The sequence below is a fragment of the Triticum aestivum genome, chromosome 2A, assembly GCF_018294505.1.
Source record: "Triticum aestivum cultivar Chinese Spring chromosome 2A, IWGSC CS RefSeq v2.1, whole genome shotgun sequence".
Taxonomy (NCBI): Eukaryota; Viridiplantae; Streptophyta; class Magnoliopsida; order Poales; family Poaceae; genus Triticum; species Triticum aestivum.
The window spans coordinates 430,979,803-430,996,998 of record NC_057797.1 but is presented as its reverse complement, the minus strand read 5'-3'; the positions used below and the strand labels follow the sequence as shown (position 1 = coordinate 430,996,998).

Sequence of the window (17,196 nt, the reverse complement as noted above, 5' to 3'; positions counted from 1 at the left end):
GTTCGAGCGGCCGCATTCAGAACGGAAAGGTGGCTCGTCGGGCAGCACACGTACCCGGCTGGCCATGGGGATCCGTCCCCAAAACGACGCTAGGGGCTTCCGCGCCGGCATGCCTTCCCGATCGACGTAGGGCACGCATACAAAGAGGAATCGAACGGGGAAATAACATGCATGAAAATTAAGAGTACTTCAAAGTTATATTACATCACATCATAGCTGCAGTTCTAACTAAAGATAAAATTTGTCTTGGTCGGGAACCCGCAGCAGCGAAGAAGAACGGGATGCCTAATCCCGGCGCTGGCCTTCCACCCTCTTTGATTTCGTCGATGCAGTCGATGATGGGCTTGATGCGCTCCTTGAGCACCGTGAGGTCAACACCATCCGACAAGCTCTTCATCGCGGCCGCGAAGTCAAGATTGGGGTTCCAGTACGCCATCTTGGTGAGGACCTTGGTCACGACCCTCCGGCAGAGTTGCCGGGCCTCCTCGGCCAGCGTGGCCGCCCTGTTGGAGTGAAGATACGCCAAGGCTCCGAGGACGCCCTCGAAGAACAGGGTCAACTTGGTGTTGACGGTCCCGCTGCGCTCAGGGGCGTACCTCACGTGTGGCATCCCCATGGTGGCCAACTGCGAGGTGACCCTGCCGGCGACCTCCTCCAGGCGGCTGATCCATCTGTTCTCGCCTGCCACATAATCCTGGTGGGAGGCGGCCTCGTTCGCCCGCAGCTGCTTCTCCTCCTCCAGGCTCCTGGTCAAGGCCTCCTCCCGAGCCCTGCTCTCCGACAGCGTCTTCTCGAGATCCTCCAGCTTCAGCCTGAGGTCTCTGACGGAGTTTTGCGCTTCGGAGAGCTCCCCGGCCCTGCTGATGACTGCTCCTTGCGCCTCCACCAAGGCGCTGTTGAGCATGCTCTTCTCGTTGGACAGCTTGAGGGCCTGCTCCTTCAGCTCGTCCTGCGCCACCTCCAACTCCCTTACCTTGCCGGCATGGGCCAGAGCCTGGGCATCGAGTGCCTCCTTGTGCCTCTGCTCCAGCTCGCGAGTCCGCCGTGCGACAAGGGCCTCGAGCTCCTCATCCTTGCCACGGAGCGCTGCGGCAAGCTTTGCCTCACGCGCGGCGAGGTCCTCTTCCTGGGAATTCAAGGTGGCTTGATGCTGGTTCCGGGCGGCCTCGGCCACGGCAGCCAAGTTCGCCGCCTTTTCCTGGGCCTTCTCGATGTCGGCCATCTTCATGGTGAGCTCCACATCGCGCTCGGCCAAATTCTCCTGGAAGACCCTCTGCTCCTCGCGAGCCTGGTGGAACCAGGTCTGCGTCTCGGCAACGCGCGCCTTGAAGTCCACCTCCGTGTTGTCCACCATTGCCATCCTGGACTTGACCTTGTCCAGGCGAGCACGGTAGAGCACTTGGAGCTTCCAGAAATTGGCCTCCATGGTATGGAAAAGCTGCTCTTCTGGGGAACCGTCGCCACCAACCCCTGGCTCATCAACCACCTCGAGCCCGGTGGCGGCAAGCACCTCGTCGTTGAAAACTTTCCCTTCGGCGGGCGCCCGGCTTGACGCCCCTGGGAGGTGGACGAAGAGATCGTCGCCCACCTTCAGATACCTGCCAGGGCCTGAGGTTGAGGAGGAGGGAGGCTGGTCACCCACCACATCTTCCTCGGTGGAGGCCCTGCCGGCCCCACGGCAGGTCCATCGCTGGTGCCCTCGGCAGAAGCCTCGCCGGTCGCCTTGGCGGCCCCTGCCGCGGTGTCCTCGGCAGCATCCTTGGCGGCCTCCTCAGCAATGTTCCCAGCAACGGTATCCACGTCCTCCATACCTATTGAAGGAGGGCCTGGGTAGCAACGGGAGCAATGAAGCCAAGAAAAGAATAAGGGAAAAACAGAGACGAAGGACAGGCGACTCACCAGTGCCAGGCTGTGAAGCAGAAGTCCCCTCTCCGCCAGCATTTGGCGCCATGGTAGAGCCACCAGCGCCCAAGTTCCCCTCTTCCTCCATGGGTGTGGGCTCCGTGCCTGATGCCCTTGCCGGGGACGCCCCCCGCGGCGGCGTAGTCGATGGGGGTGGTGTGTTGGGAGTAGCCCTCTGTGGCTCCTCCTGCTGCCGCTCCCCTCCTGCAAACCCGGCAAGGTCAGTGTCATGGCATCGAGCACCTACCACATGTCGAGTAAGAAGAGGGTGACGAACTTACGCTGGGGCTGCGCCGGCGGCTGCTGTCCGGGCTGCTCAGCACCACCAGTGGTGTCTTTGAAGCCCCAGCCGGGGGCTGGCTGCTCGCCGAGGTCCTCGTCCTCTTCGCCCTCTGGGCCAACGTCTCTGTCTCCCTATGGAAGCAAAAATGGATCAAGACAAGCGAGCCAATTCAAGGAAATGGAAATGACAGTAAGGAACGGAGAACTTACTCGTCATCCATCTCCTCCTCCTCCACCAGTTTCTATTCCTCTCCGGGCTGAGAGGCCCGAGATCAAAAGGGAGCTCCGCATCATCATCCGAGTCGATGCCTGCCGGAGGAGGCGAAGGAGGCGGTGGGGTTTGTGCGCGCCCGGATGAGGAAGGGGCTGTTGTCTTCTTCTCAGCGGCCTTCGTCAGCCTCTTGGCTGTCGTGGCCCTCGTGTGGCGCCCAGACCCCTCCAGGGTCAATTGAGGCCGCGCAGCCCTGCCGGGCCGTACCGGCTCACCGGAGCCAGCCCACCGCAGGGCTCGCCCTCGTCCCCTGGTTGGCGTCGAGCCCGCCGTCGCGTCCTCCTCCTCCCCCGACAACTCGTCGGCCGCATCTTCGACGAGAGGAGATCCAGTGTTGGCGCTGCTGACCTCCCCGGAGGACGCCGCCCACCGGGAGAGCTCCTCTTCCTCCGCCGCCGTTGCGGCCATGTCCTCCACGCCCCCGGCATTGTCGGCCTCCATGGCAAGCTGTGCCTCCCTCGCCCTGGTGGCGATGTAGTCCAGCTCTGCCTGCATGGTGTCCATGATAAGCCACCGCTCGGCGTCGGCATTGACGTACACCTCGATCAGGGTGTCGAAGAATTGCTGCACATCCTCGACCTTCGGCTCCTTCTAGCTCGGGACAGGGCCGTGCGCATTACAGTCCGGCATCATAGCGATGATCTCGGAACGACGTGAATTGTTGCACAACGGGACCACTCCCGCTAGCAGCTTGAAAAATGGCCCCTTGAGGGCCTTGCCAACCTGTGCGGCAGCCCTCGCGGCCTTGCCGATCCGCTCGACCTCGCCATCACGACACACATCAAGATGGAAAAGCCGCTAGCAGAAGTGGGCATGCCCCAGCACTGTGAAGTTGTGATCGAGGCCAGGGCGGAGTCACATAATGTCAGCCGGGTTCGTGAAGAGCCAAGCTGGCCTCCCCTTGTTTTGCAACGGGGCGATCCGGTGGTGAATGAAGTCCGCCCCGATCATCTCGAGGGTGAGTCCGGCCTGGGTGAGCCGGAGAATCCTAGTGGTGGCGATGATGAGCCTCCCATCAGTGGCGTCGACATCACTCCAATCGCTGGCGCGGACCGGCGGCGCTCGGCGGACCTTGCAGAATTCCGGCGTGTTTTCATCTTCAATCCAGCACTACCGGCCACGCCATTCCTCCCACCTGTCCTTCACGGCACCGTCCGGGTATGCCCCTTTGGATCTTGGGATCCAGGTGATGCAACCGGAGACGGCTCCTCCCGGCTGGATTCGAGGGAAGAAGTAATGGCGGAAGAGCGCCGTGTTGGGCTGCACCCCGGCAAAGCCTTCGCAAAGATGCGCGAAGAAAGCCATGCACGCCACCGCATTCGGAGTAAAATCCAAGAGGAGAAAGCCGAAGGTGCGCATAACGTCGCAGAAGAAATCGGAGAAAGGAGGGCATAACCCGCAAGAAAAGTAATGAACGAAGAAGGGGTATCAATTTGAGGCAGGATCAGCGCAAGCGGCAGGAATGATGCGCGTCGCCGGGTGTCCCGAACCCTCTCCCCCCGTCTTCACTCCCCATAGGGGCTTGTAGGAGGCCCGGAGCTCTTGAACATCAACCGTCGAGGGGAAGAAGAAGGCGGACTTCGTCCGGTCCCCCGACAGCGCGCTCTCCGGAGGCTCCACCATCCCGGCGCCCTTAGCCACCCCCTTGCCCTTGGCGAATTTGGGAGCCATGGCGACCAAGAAGTTCAGAGGGCTGAGGAAGGGGGATGGCAAAGCAGCGGCGGCGGGCGACAGCGAAAGCTTAGGAAGGAAGGAAGAAAGGGAACGGCGGCTCTGAGATCGGAAAAGGCACGAGGCAAGAGGAGAAAGTGAGCAGCGCGCCCACGGTTATTCCTTCTTATGGGGGAAAAACGTGGGCCGCCTCCTTTCACATTAGCTATGATGTGACGCATGCCCGCAGGAAGCAACCCCACGCATGCCGCCCACGTCACACACGCCTCCCCACGCCGCACCACGCACGGGAAGCATGGGAAGCGCAGTGCGCGAAGAGACTTACTGCGGTAAAAACCGCCCCGCCTGCCCGCGCACCATTTTTGGGCCTAGCCCAACGACGCGATTGCGCTTACATGTGGCCCAGGTCCGGGGGCTCCTGTCGGTGTACAAAAAGAGGGGTACACTTTTTGTACCCTCATAACTGTGCACGGGCAGTCTGAGCCACGGGCACCACCACACTGAGCAAGGCAAGGGAGGTGAGCCAAGGTAAGGGCGAAGCTCAGGAGAAGCAAAACGACACCAAGACCAAGCCCACAAAGAGCAAAGGGGACGAAGCGGACCCCTCCCCCGGCATTATCCTTGCCGAGAGGCGGTTTTAGCAAACCCGGCAAGACCCTTGCCGTGGCAGCTCGCCCCACACCTACGGAGGGAGTCACCCTTGAGTCCACTGCCCCCATGGGGCAAGGATTCGGGAGACATCCCCGTGGTGGCATGCAGATCTTTGTGAAGACATTCAAGATCAGATACACCCTTCAGAAGATGACGATCCTTGGCGGGATCCCAACCAAGGAGGACCACAAGGCCCCCGGCAAGAGCCTTGCCGGGGATGACAGCAGGCGCCACGGCAAGACCCTTGCCGGGGCCCCGGCAAGGCCCTTGCCAAGAACACCTGTTCGGCCACCATCAGGCCCACGCCAGTCAAACCTCCACCCTCGTTCGCATGCAGCTGCCAACCCAACCAGCTGGGCAGGCACCTGCGTGGCGGCATGCAGATCTTCGTGGAGACCCACCACTGCGCCACCTCAGCTGCCTGCCTGCCTACATGGCACCACGGGCGCCGCTGGCCAGGGCGCGTGTCGACGCGAGAGGGAGCGGCGACAGATGAGACAGGGCTCTCCCCCATCCTCGATAAAGCAAGGACACCTGGGCAAGACGCATTAAATGCGCCTTGTCATGTAATGCGAGGGATAACCTCACATCACTGCTCCCTTTCCACCTCCTGGTGCTACTTTGGCAACCCCTTTTCCTATAAAAGGAGGCCCGAGGCGACCAGGAGGAGGATTCGGCTTTTTGGAGCTCCTCACGCCCCATAGCTAGCTCAAGAACACAGATATACAATCCACCAAAGCAGGAGTAGGGTTTTACGCGTCCCCGCAGCCCGAACCTGGATAAATGAACCGTGTGCTATCTGTTTGATCCGCTCTTCTCACGACCCCGCGCCCCGCAACCGTAGTAGGGATTCTTGTGATCCCATAGGTGTCGTTCCCACCGACAGGGAGGCATGATATAACAAGTGGTAGGTATCGCATCCTAGGCATAGCAAAAGAGCGAGCAACTAGCAAGAAAAGCTAGAAGTGATTTCGAGGGTATGGTCATCTTGCCTGAGATCCCGCAAATAAGAAGAAAGAGTCCATGAAGAAGATAAACGGACGTAGCCAACGGATCCTCACAAACACAACGTTACCGGATTACCGAGAAGAAGTACACCGGAAAGAAAACAAACAACATAGTAAAACAACCACCACATAAGCATGACATGATGCACAACCAAATATGATGCATGTCCGGTTTAATGAAGCATGGCATGGCAACATGCACAAACAATACTACAAGTTAAATGGAGCTCCATATGCATCGGGATGCATATTGACAAAACACCACATTCCATTATTTAGTTCGATCTCGTTATGTACCCAACAATATTAAATGTTGTTTAACATGGCAAGGGGTGAAGCACAACAAAACTACCTATCTAGGCAAGTTTAAATGAGGCCGGAAACAACGAACAACAATTCCGGTAAAACCCCATATGCATATTTTAAGGTTTGGTACCGTTCTGCCCTAAACACAATTTTAGAGTTTTTAAACATGCAAAGTAAAGCCACCATGATAATCTAGGCATTTTTTCACCCCATTTACATATAAAGTTTGTTAGGTTTGGAGCTACGGTTATTAAGTTATGGAATAAATCATTTTAGCTTGGCAATAGGCAAAATTTAAACAAACACCATTTTAAACATTTTACACATGGATGAAATTTGCAAATTATGAAACTAGATGAAATTCTAGTCATGTTTCATATAGAGATCATTTTAATCCGGTGCACGGTTATTTAATTATGAGCAATGCAAGAAAATGGCATTTCTGTAAAACTGTTTTACACTGGAATATTACAGAAATTCACACAGCCTAAAAAAACTATACAGGCCCAAACTGGCAGCCTAGCCCAACAGGAGGGGAAAAAAGGAGGGGCGCGGGGTGCCCTCACCATGGGCCAAGCCCAAGTCGGTGGGGAGGAGGCGCGTTGGGCCTGATCTGGAGCCCAGCTGGTGACCCACGTGTGTGGTGGTCAAGCGCTCGATGCAGCGCTGCTGCATCTCGCTGAAGAAGAACTGCAGCGGAGGAGGCATGGGTTCGACGCGTCGCCGGGCGGGAACCGTCCGGAACGGGCAGATCCGGCGGCTGGGTGGCGGAGTGAAGGAGATCCGGTGGAGGAGGCGATGGTGGCGTCTCCATGATGCTAGTTCGGGGCGTCGGTGTTCCTGTGAAGCAGAGAGAGACACAGAGATGGAGAAAGGATAAGCACGGGGGGAGAGAAAGCGAGGCAGGAGGGACGACGCTGGCTGCTACTCACCAGCGACTTTAGGCAGCAGTCGAGCGGAACAACAGAGGCGGCGGCGCGAAGACGAGGATGCCGGACGCGGCAGCGGCGGGATGGGGAGGACGCGGAGAGGCACAAGCTGTCGGGCTGGGGCAGGTCCGACCATCTCCGAACGCGGTGGCCCACGGTCTTGGCGACGGTGCTGCAAAGGGCGGCATCCAGCGGCTCCATGGCAAGGTCTGCGGCGGCATCGTGGAGTTCCTGAAGAGGAGAGAGAGGTGAAGGAGTCGGGGGAAAAGGGAGGCCATGGCATCGTTCCTGTGAGAGGGAGCTATGAGAGAGAAGCACGGGCAGGAAAAGAGACAGGGAGGAGAGGAGCAGGAGAAGGCCGGTCCTCGCCGTGATCGCCGGCGGCGGGGTCGCCGGAGGGCGCAGCCTGCAGGGTCGGTGAGGCTCGGGTGCGAGGGCTCCTGCTCCGCTGCTGCTACGGGTTCGAGGAGAAAGCAGAGGAGGAGCTACAGGGAAGGAGGAGTGGATCTGGTTGGGAACTCGAGGGGAACTTTTGGATTTGGGGAGGATCCCGAGGTGGGAGATAGTGCGGCGGCGGCAGGGACAAATGTCCTAGATTTTTGGGTTTGGCAAAATAGACTAGTGGTTGATCTATAAAAAGCAAGTTGGTTATGTTAGGGGCTAACTCGTCCCTCCGATCAAAATCAGACGGTCAGGAAAATAGGCTAGGGAGTCCAAATAAGAAAATGGAGATGTTTTGTAGATGTTTGGGCATGATCCGGACCCAATGGTGACGACTCCCCGTGTCGAGTTCGGGACAACTTCCGGACGCGCGCGAGGGGTTCGATGCACTGCACAGAGAGGGTTTCGGGGCCTAACGGAAGATAGCGGACCGTGCAGAAAGCTTCAGGCTGAGAGAAGAGAAGAGGGAGAGGCCCGGCGACTATTTCCGGAGACCGAAAACGTCCGACGTGTGCCCGGCTATAATGCCCCTATAGTTTAATGGTTGGGCTATCAAACGAACTCCGAATGCGATGAAACTTGACAAGCGGTCTATCTACACTATAATAAGACCACACGCCAACTTTCAACCCATTTCGAGAACATTTTTAAGCCACTTATAAAATACTATTTCGGACATGCCACGGGCGCGTGCAAGTGTGTCTGGGCTCAGAACGGACAACGGACGGAACGAGGAGACCGGGACGGATGCAAGTTTCGAAAATATGATGATACAATGCACATGATGACATGACAAGATGCGACACACTAGCAAAAGACAAGGCAACAACAGCGAATAACTGGAGGACACCTGGCACATCGGACTCGGGGCGTCACAACACTCCACCACTACGAGAGGATCTCGTCCCGAGATCTAGAATGGCACCGGAGGGACAACGGAAGAGGAAGATAAGAGGTAAAACTAAGTTGCTTTTTTGACAAACGAGTGAAACCAGAGAACCTTGAGAGGTTGAACAGATTGAAAGAAAGAATGCAACTAAGAAGAACAAAGTTGCAAACACTCCATTAGAAAAGAGGAACAAGGATCATTATGGGTACCTTGTAGGTTGATGGACATAAGAAAAGGGTTTCAATGGACAAGAAGTACATGCAAACACTCCGGTTGAAACAAGATGTACAAGGAATGATAAAGATCCATTATGGCAACACTCCAGTTGGAAATGGAAGGAATTGAACATGATCTTGACAAGATGAGAGGATACTTGAAAAGAGGACGCGACACTCCGGTTAAAATGGATAAGCATGAAAAGAACAAGGTCCTGACAAGAACAAGAAGAAGGGTTGAAGAGAGCAACAACACAATGCCTCCAGAAGAAAAGAGAGAACTGGAATGGAATGAACGGAGGATAAAACAACATCTTCTATCTTAAATGAGCTTGCAAAAGCATCTTTAGGAGAAGGTTCGAACGGAGTTGTTCGAAAACCAACAACGAAAAGAACAAGGTTGTAGAGGACTTATGGAAAACATCTTGAAACTACGAGGTGAAATTCTGCCACTAACGGAAACGATAAATTGGATTGATATGAACAAGGAGACGAGAAGATTATTTCACCGAGAGGATAAATGAAGAACTTGGATCATTTATAAGCACCATAAATAGCAACAATCGTTAGGGAAGGCTTTAGGTGAAATATAACCCAAGATAACTCCAATGACGAGATTGATGGATTTAAAATACATCATTCTTAACAACATGTGAATCATGAAACATGAACTTAAATTATCAAGAATGACATAATACCACCTCCAATCATACGGTAAAAAGGATTGCACTCCGGATTGCAAGATGAAGAAAACTTGAGCTCTTCTGAAAAGAAATCTCAATGAACACTTCGAGAATGAATTAACTCCTTGATGAGCCACCATGAAGAAACTCTCGAAGAACACAGGTAATAAAAGAATGGTCAAACGAAAGGAAAGAGAAGTTGAGAACACAAGGTGAATCCTTGCAATAATTTAGATGGATCTTCATGACGAGAAAGATTGAGAGACCTTGGAACTCCGGGAAAAGAAAATATAAAGCATCTCGAACTAAGAATGTGATATGATGAACCACTCTGGAAAAAGAAATTGAATAAACTCGATGAAACAAGAATAAGAATTACATTATGCTTATCCTTCGCCAATTGAAATTGATGACAAGCAATGGAATTGGCATACTACTTATTCTTGTAGAAAGGATTAAGATAGATATTTTGCAAACTTGAGAAAAGACTTCAATGATCCACCGGTAGAATTTGGAAGGCATGAATGAATAAATCGATATGATAAACGAAGGAAGAAGAATCTTGGAAGAACCACCGTAAGAATTGAAAATGAACGAAGAAAGGATAACGAAACACCGGGAAGAATTAGAGAATGAATGAAGATACTTGAGGGGATTTAGATACAACTAAAACAAAGAGATCACGAGCTGATTAGAGAATATTGTATGATGCACCGATAAGATTTGGAGAATGAGAGCTGAAAAACTGGGAATGAGTAATATTTGAAAAGATGACCTTCGGGGAAAATAAATGGAAACAACTCATGAAATGCTCCAGATGGGTGAAAAGAATTCTCACAATCAAAGATAATTATGAGAGGATGGCAACAAGCTAGCACCATGAGTCTTGAAGAGAATGGAGCCAGATATGGAGAAAAAATTCTTCTTCGGTCTTCAAATGTTGAAAATGACGATGAGAGACACCACCATGAATTGTTTAGACGCTCCGGAAGAATCAAAAGCGAAGAGGTTGTGCCAACGATGAAAAGAAATTGAGAGATCTTGGAGAAACACATCTGACTGATGAAAATTCATTCTTACGTCAAACTTCGAAATGAAATTGAGGTTAGCTCCGATATAATTAGAAGAGTCAGTTAAGATCCTGGGAAAAGACCTGTGGGTTAGGGCCCACTCAAAAGATACACCGTTGAAAGATTTGAAGGAGAGATTGCACCGGTTGAATAAAAAGCTTGAATTAGATAACATCCTCGAAAGAGTTTGAACGAATGCAGAGTGGAAACATGAATCTCTAAGATATCTCGAGCACTTCGGAACAATTGAATAGTGAGAAGTGGATGATTCAGAGGTGCACCGGTATGAGAAGGTATTTGAAACGAGGAAAATGGATATGATCAAAAAAGCTTGACTTGAAACCACCGGAGATGAAAATAATGAAGAAAGATGAACTTGAGGCTCCGTTAGAATCTTCATGATAATCACCGGATAAGAACATTCAAAGACAAGAATGAAGAGTCTTCACATGAATAAAATGGATACTTTATTAAGATATATGAGTCCTTGAAGAAAAAGGGTGGGAGGGAGGGAAAACAAAGTCAACTTGAAGACGGATGAAATGAACAACGTTGATGAAAAACTGAGATTGGATCTTGTGAATGTTGAAATGATCGGATCCACTTGAAGAGAAACACGCCGATTGAAAATGATTGACATGACAATCTCGAAGATCGAGAGGGCTTAGTATTCACATAGAGGTATGAGAGCACCGCTTAGGAAAAGGTATGGAATCAACATTTGACTTCGAAGAAACTCGAATACCACAACTGAAAACAAAACAAGGATTGGCTTGCGGAATAAGCCGGAACAAAACATATGATAGAGATTTCATCCGAAGTTTTCGTGGTGGGGCCTACACGGGCTCGATCGTACATCACTATCATGTACAAGGCAGTGCACATGACATACAAAGCGTCCCCGAGTCAGCATAGCCAAGGACTCTTTAAGACACAACGAGACCACTGTAAAATCAACCGTGGATAGGCGGACCACTAGACGTCGAACCCCAATTTCATATCATACATCTGTCGGAAAGATATCCTAAGAGCTACCTGAATTCCCACTTATAAACTCCCGAAATTCTCCGGTTATGCAATCAGGTGTTGGGGATACAGGGAAAGCATAATATCTCACCCAAAGCTAGCAAATCCTACATCCAATTGTATCCATCCTACAACACATTACCAAGAAAACTTCGGAAATCATTTACCTCAACCTTCGAAAAGCATGCGTTATACGTGTTATGGCAATACTCCTGAACTCCCGCCCCAGTACTGGGTGGCGCCAAGGTTATCTCACCAACAACTGCATAAAAGAGATTTTCGATGTCGGCGAAACTCAGGTATTCCAGAACTGCAATGATAAAATTGTGATGACAACACCTCGGAGCTCAACTCCCCAGGACACTGCCACAACCCCTAAATGTCAGGAGGCACCAAGAACAATGTTCTCATCACAAAACCATCAGAACGATTCCAAGATACCAGCGTGATCCTAAAAAATTTAGTGAAATTTGAGAAGAGAAGAGTCAAAACTCTACGTCAGGATGCCTTACCAGAGCGATGAAGGGACTGGGAAGAAAAAGAATTCCTAACTCCGATATATAATTCCTAAATGACTCAAAACATATTTCTAGACTCAACAACGCCAACGATTCGATCAAGCAGGGGGCTCCTAAGGTCAGGGAAGGCTCTGATTACCAACTTGTAATGCCCTCGATGCGGCTATATCTCCCACGTGTTGAAGCATGACTTAGAGGCATAACCACATTGAAAGCAATGTCGCAAGTGAGGTAATCTTCACACAACCCATGTAATACATAAGGGAAAGGGATACATAGTTGGCTTACAATCGCCACTTCACACAAATACATGAATAAAGCATTACATTCATCCAAATACACTCAAGGTCCGTCCACGGAACCAAAATAAAAGAATACTACCCCAAATGCTACACAGATCCCCGATCGTCTCGACTGGGCTCCACTACTGATCAACTGGAAATGGAACAACATAACAAACACGATCTTCAACTGGCTCATCCTTGAGCTCGGTTGCTTCACCTGCACGGTATCATCGGCACCTGTAAACTGGTTTTGGAAGTATCTGTGAGTCACGGGGACTCAGCAATCTCACACCCTCGCGATCAAGACTATTTAAGCTTATGGGTAAGGTAAAAGGTATGAGGTGGAGCTGCAGCAAGCGACTAGCATATATGGTGGCTAAACATACGCAAACGAGAGCGAGAAGAGAAGGCAAGGCACGGTCGATAAAACTATGATCAAGAAGTGATCCTAGAACAACCTACGTCAATCATAACTCCAACACCGTGTTCACTTCCCGGACTCTGCCGAGAAGAGACCATCACGGTTACACCCGCGGTTGATACATTTTAAAATAAGGTCAACTTTAGGTTTTCTACAACCGGACATTAACAAATTCCCATCTGCCCATAACCGCGGGCACGGCTTTCGAAAGTTCAAATCCCTGCAGGGGTGTCCCAACTTAGCCCATCACAAGCTCTCACGGTCAACAAAGGATATTCCTTCTCCCAAGACAATCTGATCAGGCTCGGCATCCAGGTTACAAGACATCCTCGACAATGGTAAAACAAGTCCAGCAACACCGCCCGAATGTGCCGACAAATCCCGATAGGAGCTGCACATATCTCGTTCTCAGGGCACAATCAGATGAGTCCTCCATACAACTAAAACCAAACCTCGAGTTTCCCCGAGGGGCCGCTGCACAGGGTTCTAGTTTGGACCAACACTCAGAGGAGCACTGGTCCGGGGGGGGGGGGGTTAAAATAAAGATGACCCTCGGGATGTGCGACTCCCAAGGGAAAAGGCTAGGTGGCGAATGGTAAAACCAAGGTTGGGCCTTGCTGGAGGAGTTTTATTCAAAGCGAACTGTCAAGGGGTTCCCATTATAACCCAACCGTGTAAGAAACGCAAAATCCGGGAACATAACACCGATATGACGGAAACTAGGGCGACAAGAGTGGAACAAAACACCAGGCATAAGGCCGAGCCTTCCACCCTTTACCAAGTATATAGATGCATTAATTAAATAAGAGATATTGTGATATCCCAACAAAATATCCATATTCCAACAAGGAACAACTCCAATCTTCACCTGCAACTAACAACGCCATAAGAGGGGCTGAGCAAAGTGGTAACATAGCCAAACAACGGTTTGCTAGGACAAGGTGGGTTAGAGGCTTGGCTTAGCAATATGGGAGGCATGATATAGCAAGTGGTAGGTATCGCAGCATAGGCATAGCAAAAGAGCGAGCAACTAGCAAGAAAAGATAGAAGTGATTTCGAGGGTATGGTCATCTTGCCTGAGATCCCGCAAATAAGAAGAACGAGTCCATGAAGAAGATAAACAGACGTAGCCTATGGATCCTCACAAACGCAACGTTACCGGATTACCGAGAAGAAGTACACCGGAAAGAAAACAAACAACATAGTAAAACAACCACCACATAAGCATGACATGATGCACAACCAAATATGATGCATGTCCGGTTTAATGAAGCATGGCATGGCAACATGCACAAACAATACTACAAGTTAAATGGAGCTCAATATGCATCGGGATGCATATTGACAAAACACCACATTCCATTATTTAGTTCGATCTCGTTATGTACCCAACAATATAAAATGTTGATTAACATGGCAAGGGGTGAATCACAACAAAACTATCTATCTAGGCAAGTTTAAATGAGGCCGGAAACAACAAACAACAATTCCGGTAAAACCCCATATGCATATTTTAAGGTTTGGTACTGTTCTGCCCTAAACGAAATTTTAGAGTTTTTAAACATGCAAAGTAAAGCCACCATGATAATCTAGGCATTTTTTTCACCCCATTTATATATAAAGTTTGTTAGGTTTGGAGCTACGGTTATTAAGTTATGGAATGGATCATTTTAGCATGGCAATAGGCAAAATTTAAACAAACAACATTTAAACATTTCACACATGGATGAAAGTTGCAAATTATGAAACTAGATGAAATTCTAGGCCTGTTTCATATAGAGATCATTTTAATCCGGTGCACGGTTATTTAATTATGAGCAATGCAAGAAAATGGCATTTCTGTAAAACTGTTTTACACTGGAATATTACAGAAATTCACACAGCCTAAAAAAACTATACATGCCCAAACTGGCAGCCTAGCCCAACAGGAGGGGAAAAAGGAGGGGCGTGGGGTGCCCTCACCATGGGCCAAGCCCAAGTCAGTGGGGAGGAGGCGCGTTGGGCCTGATCTAGAGCCCAGCTGGTGACCCACATGTGTGGTGGTCAAGCGCTCGATGCAGCGCTGCTGCATCTCGCTGAAGAAGAACGGCAGCGGAGGAGGCATGGGTTCAACGCGGCGCCGGGCGGGAACCGGCCGGAACGGGCAGATCCAGCGGCAGGGTGGCGGAGTGAAGGAGATCCAGTGGAGGAGGTGATGGTGGCGTCTCCATGGTGCTGGTTCGGGGCGTCGGTGTTCCTGTGAAGCAGAGAGAGACACTGAGATGGAGAAAGGAGAAGCACGGGGGGAGAGAAAGCGAGGCAGGAGGGACGACGCTGGCTGCTACTCACCGGCGACTGGAGGCAGCAGTCGAGCGGAACAACAGAGGCGGCGGCGCGAAGACGAGGATGCCGGACGCGGCAGCGGCGGGATGGGGAGGACGCAGAGGGAGGTGCAAGCCGTCGGGCCGGGGCAGGTCTGACCATCTCCGGACGCGGTGGCCCACGGTCTTGGCAACGGTGCTGCAGAGGGCGGCATCCAGCGGCTCCATGGCTGGGTCTGCGGCGACATCGTGGAGTTCCTGAAGAGGAGAGAGAGGTGAGGGAGTCGGGGGAAAAGGGAGGCCATGGCATCATTCCTGTGAGAGGGATCTGTGAGAGAGAAGCACGGGGAGGAAAAGAGATAGGGAGGGGAGGAGCGGGACAAGGCCGGTCCTCGCCGTGATCGCCGGCGACGGGGTCGCCGGAGGGCGCAGCCTGCAGGGTCGGTGAGGCTCGGGCGCGAGGGCTCCTGCTCCGTTGCTGCTACGGGTTCGAGGAGAAAGCAAAGGAGGAGCTACAGGGAAGGAGGAGTGGATCTGGTTGGGAACTCGAGGGGAATTTTTGGATTTGGGGAGGATCCCGAGGTGGGAGATAGTGCGGCGGCGGCAGGGAGAAATGTCCTAGATTTTAGGGTTTGGCAAAATAGACTAGTGGTTGACCTATAAAAAGCAAGTTGGTTATGTTAGGGGCTAACTCGTCCCTCCGATCAATATCGGACGGTCAGGAAAATAGGCTAGGGAGTCCAAATAAGAAAACGGTGATGTTTTATAGATGTTTGGGGATGATCCGGATCCAATGGTGATGACTCCCCGTGTCGGGTTCGGGACAACTTCCGGACGCGCGCGAGGGGTTCGATGCACTGCGCAGAGAGGGTTTCGGGGCCTGACGGAAGATAGCAGACTGTGCAGAAAGCTTCAGGCTGAGAGAAGAGAAGAGGGAGAGGCCCAGCGACTGTTTTCGGAGACCGAAAATGTCTGACGTGTGCCCGGCTATAATGCCGCTATAGTTTAACGGTTGGGCTATCAAACGAACTCCGAATGCGATAAAACTTGACAGGCGGTCTATCTACACTATAATAAGACCACACGCCAACTTTCAACCCATTCCGAGAACATTTTTAAGCCACTTATAAAATACTATTTCGGACATGCCGCGGGCGCGTGCAAGTGTGTCTGGGCTCAGAACGGACAACTGACGGAACGAGGAGACCGGGACGGATGCAAGTTTTGGAAACATGATGATGCAATGCACACGATGACATGACAAGATGCGACACGCTAGCAAAAGACTAGGCAACAACAGCGAATAACTGTAGGACACTTGGCGTATTGGACTCGGGGCGTCACAACACTCCACCACTACGAGAGGATCTCGTCCCGTGATCTAGAATGGCACCGGAGGGAGAACGGAAGAGGAAGATAAGAGGTAAAACTAAGTTGCTTCTTTGACAAACGAGTGAAACCAAAGAGCCTTGAGAGGTTGAACAGATTGAAAGAAAGAATGCAACTAAGAAGAACAAAGTTGCAAACACTCTATTAGAAAAGAGGAACAAGGATCATTATGGGAACCTTGTAGGTTGATGGACATAAGAAAAGGGTTTCAATGGACAAGAAGTACATGCAAGCACTCCAGTTGAAACAAGATGTACAAGGAATGACAAAAAACCATTACGGCAACACTCCAATTGGAAATGGAAGGAATTGAACATGATCTTGACAAGATGAGAGGATACTTGAAAAGAGGACGCGACACTCCGGTTAAAATGGATAAGCATGAAAAGAACAAGGTCCTGACAAGAACAAGAAGAAGGGTTGAAGAGAGCAACAACACAATGCCTCCAGAAGAAAAGAGAGAACTGGAATGGAATGAACAGAGGAGAAAACAACATCTTCTATCTTAAATGAGCTTGCAAAAGCATCTTTAGGAGAAGGTTCGAACGGAGTTGTTGGAAAACCAACGACGAAAAGAACAAGGTTGTAGAGGACTTATGGAAAACATCTCGACACTATGAGGTGAAATTCTGCCACTAACGGAAACGATAAATTGTGTTGATATGAACAAGGAGACGAGAAGATTATTTCACCGAGAGGATAAATGAAGAACTTGGATCATTTATAAGCACCATAAATAGCAACAATCGTTAGGGAAGGCTTTAGGTGAAATATAACCCAAGATAACTCCAATGACGAGGTTGATGGATTTAAAATACCTCATTCTTAACAACATGTGAATCATGAAACATGAACTTAAATTATCAAGAATGACATAATACCACCTCCAGAGCGCTCGAGGAAGGGCCATACCTCATGGGCCGGCCCAAGAGTCGTCTCTT

The 17,196-nt window shown here is 51.0% G+C and overlaps 2 protein-coding genes across 2 annotated transcripts; both read right to left on the bottom strand.

Moving 5' to 3' along the window:
- Positions 1-6,466: 6,466 nt before the first annotated feature.
- Positions 6,467-7,608, bottom strand: LOC123185373 (uncharacterized). The gene is made up of 2 exons (XM_044597262.1): positions 7,023-7,608; positions 6,467-6,930 (listed from the first exon to the last, which is right to left on the bottom strand). Exons 1-2 carry the CDS (start codon positions 7,218-7,220, stop codon positions 6,610-6,612), a joined length of 519 nt encoding a protein of 172 aa, XP_044453197.1. The 5' UTR covers positions 7,221-7,608; the 3' UTR covers positions 6,467-6,609.
- Positions 7,609-14,382: 6,774 nt separating this feature from the next.
- LOC123185372 (uncharacterized) lies at positions 14,383-15,497 on the bottom strand. The gene is made up of 2 exons (XM_044597260.1): positions 14,895-15,497; positions 14,383-14,802 (listed from the first exon to the last, which is right to left on the bottom strand). Exons 1-2 carry the CDS (start codon positions 15,092-15,094, stop codon positions 14,610-14,612), a joined length of 393 nt encoding a protein of 130 aa, XP_044453195.1. The 5' UTR covers positions 15,095-15,497; the 3' UTR covers positions 14,383-14,609.
- Between the last annotated feature and the right edge of the window lie 1,699 nt (positions 15,498-17,196).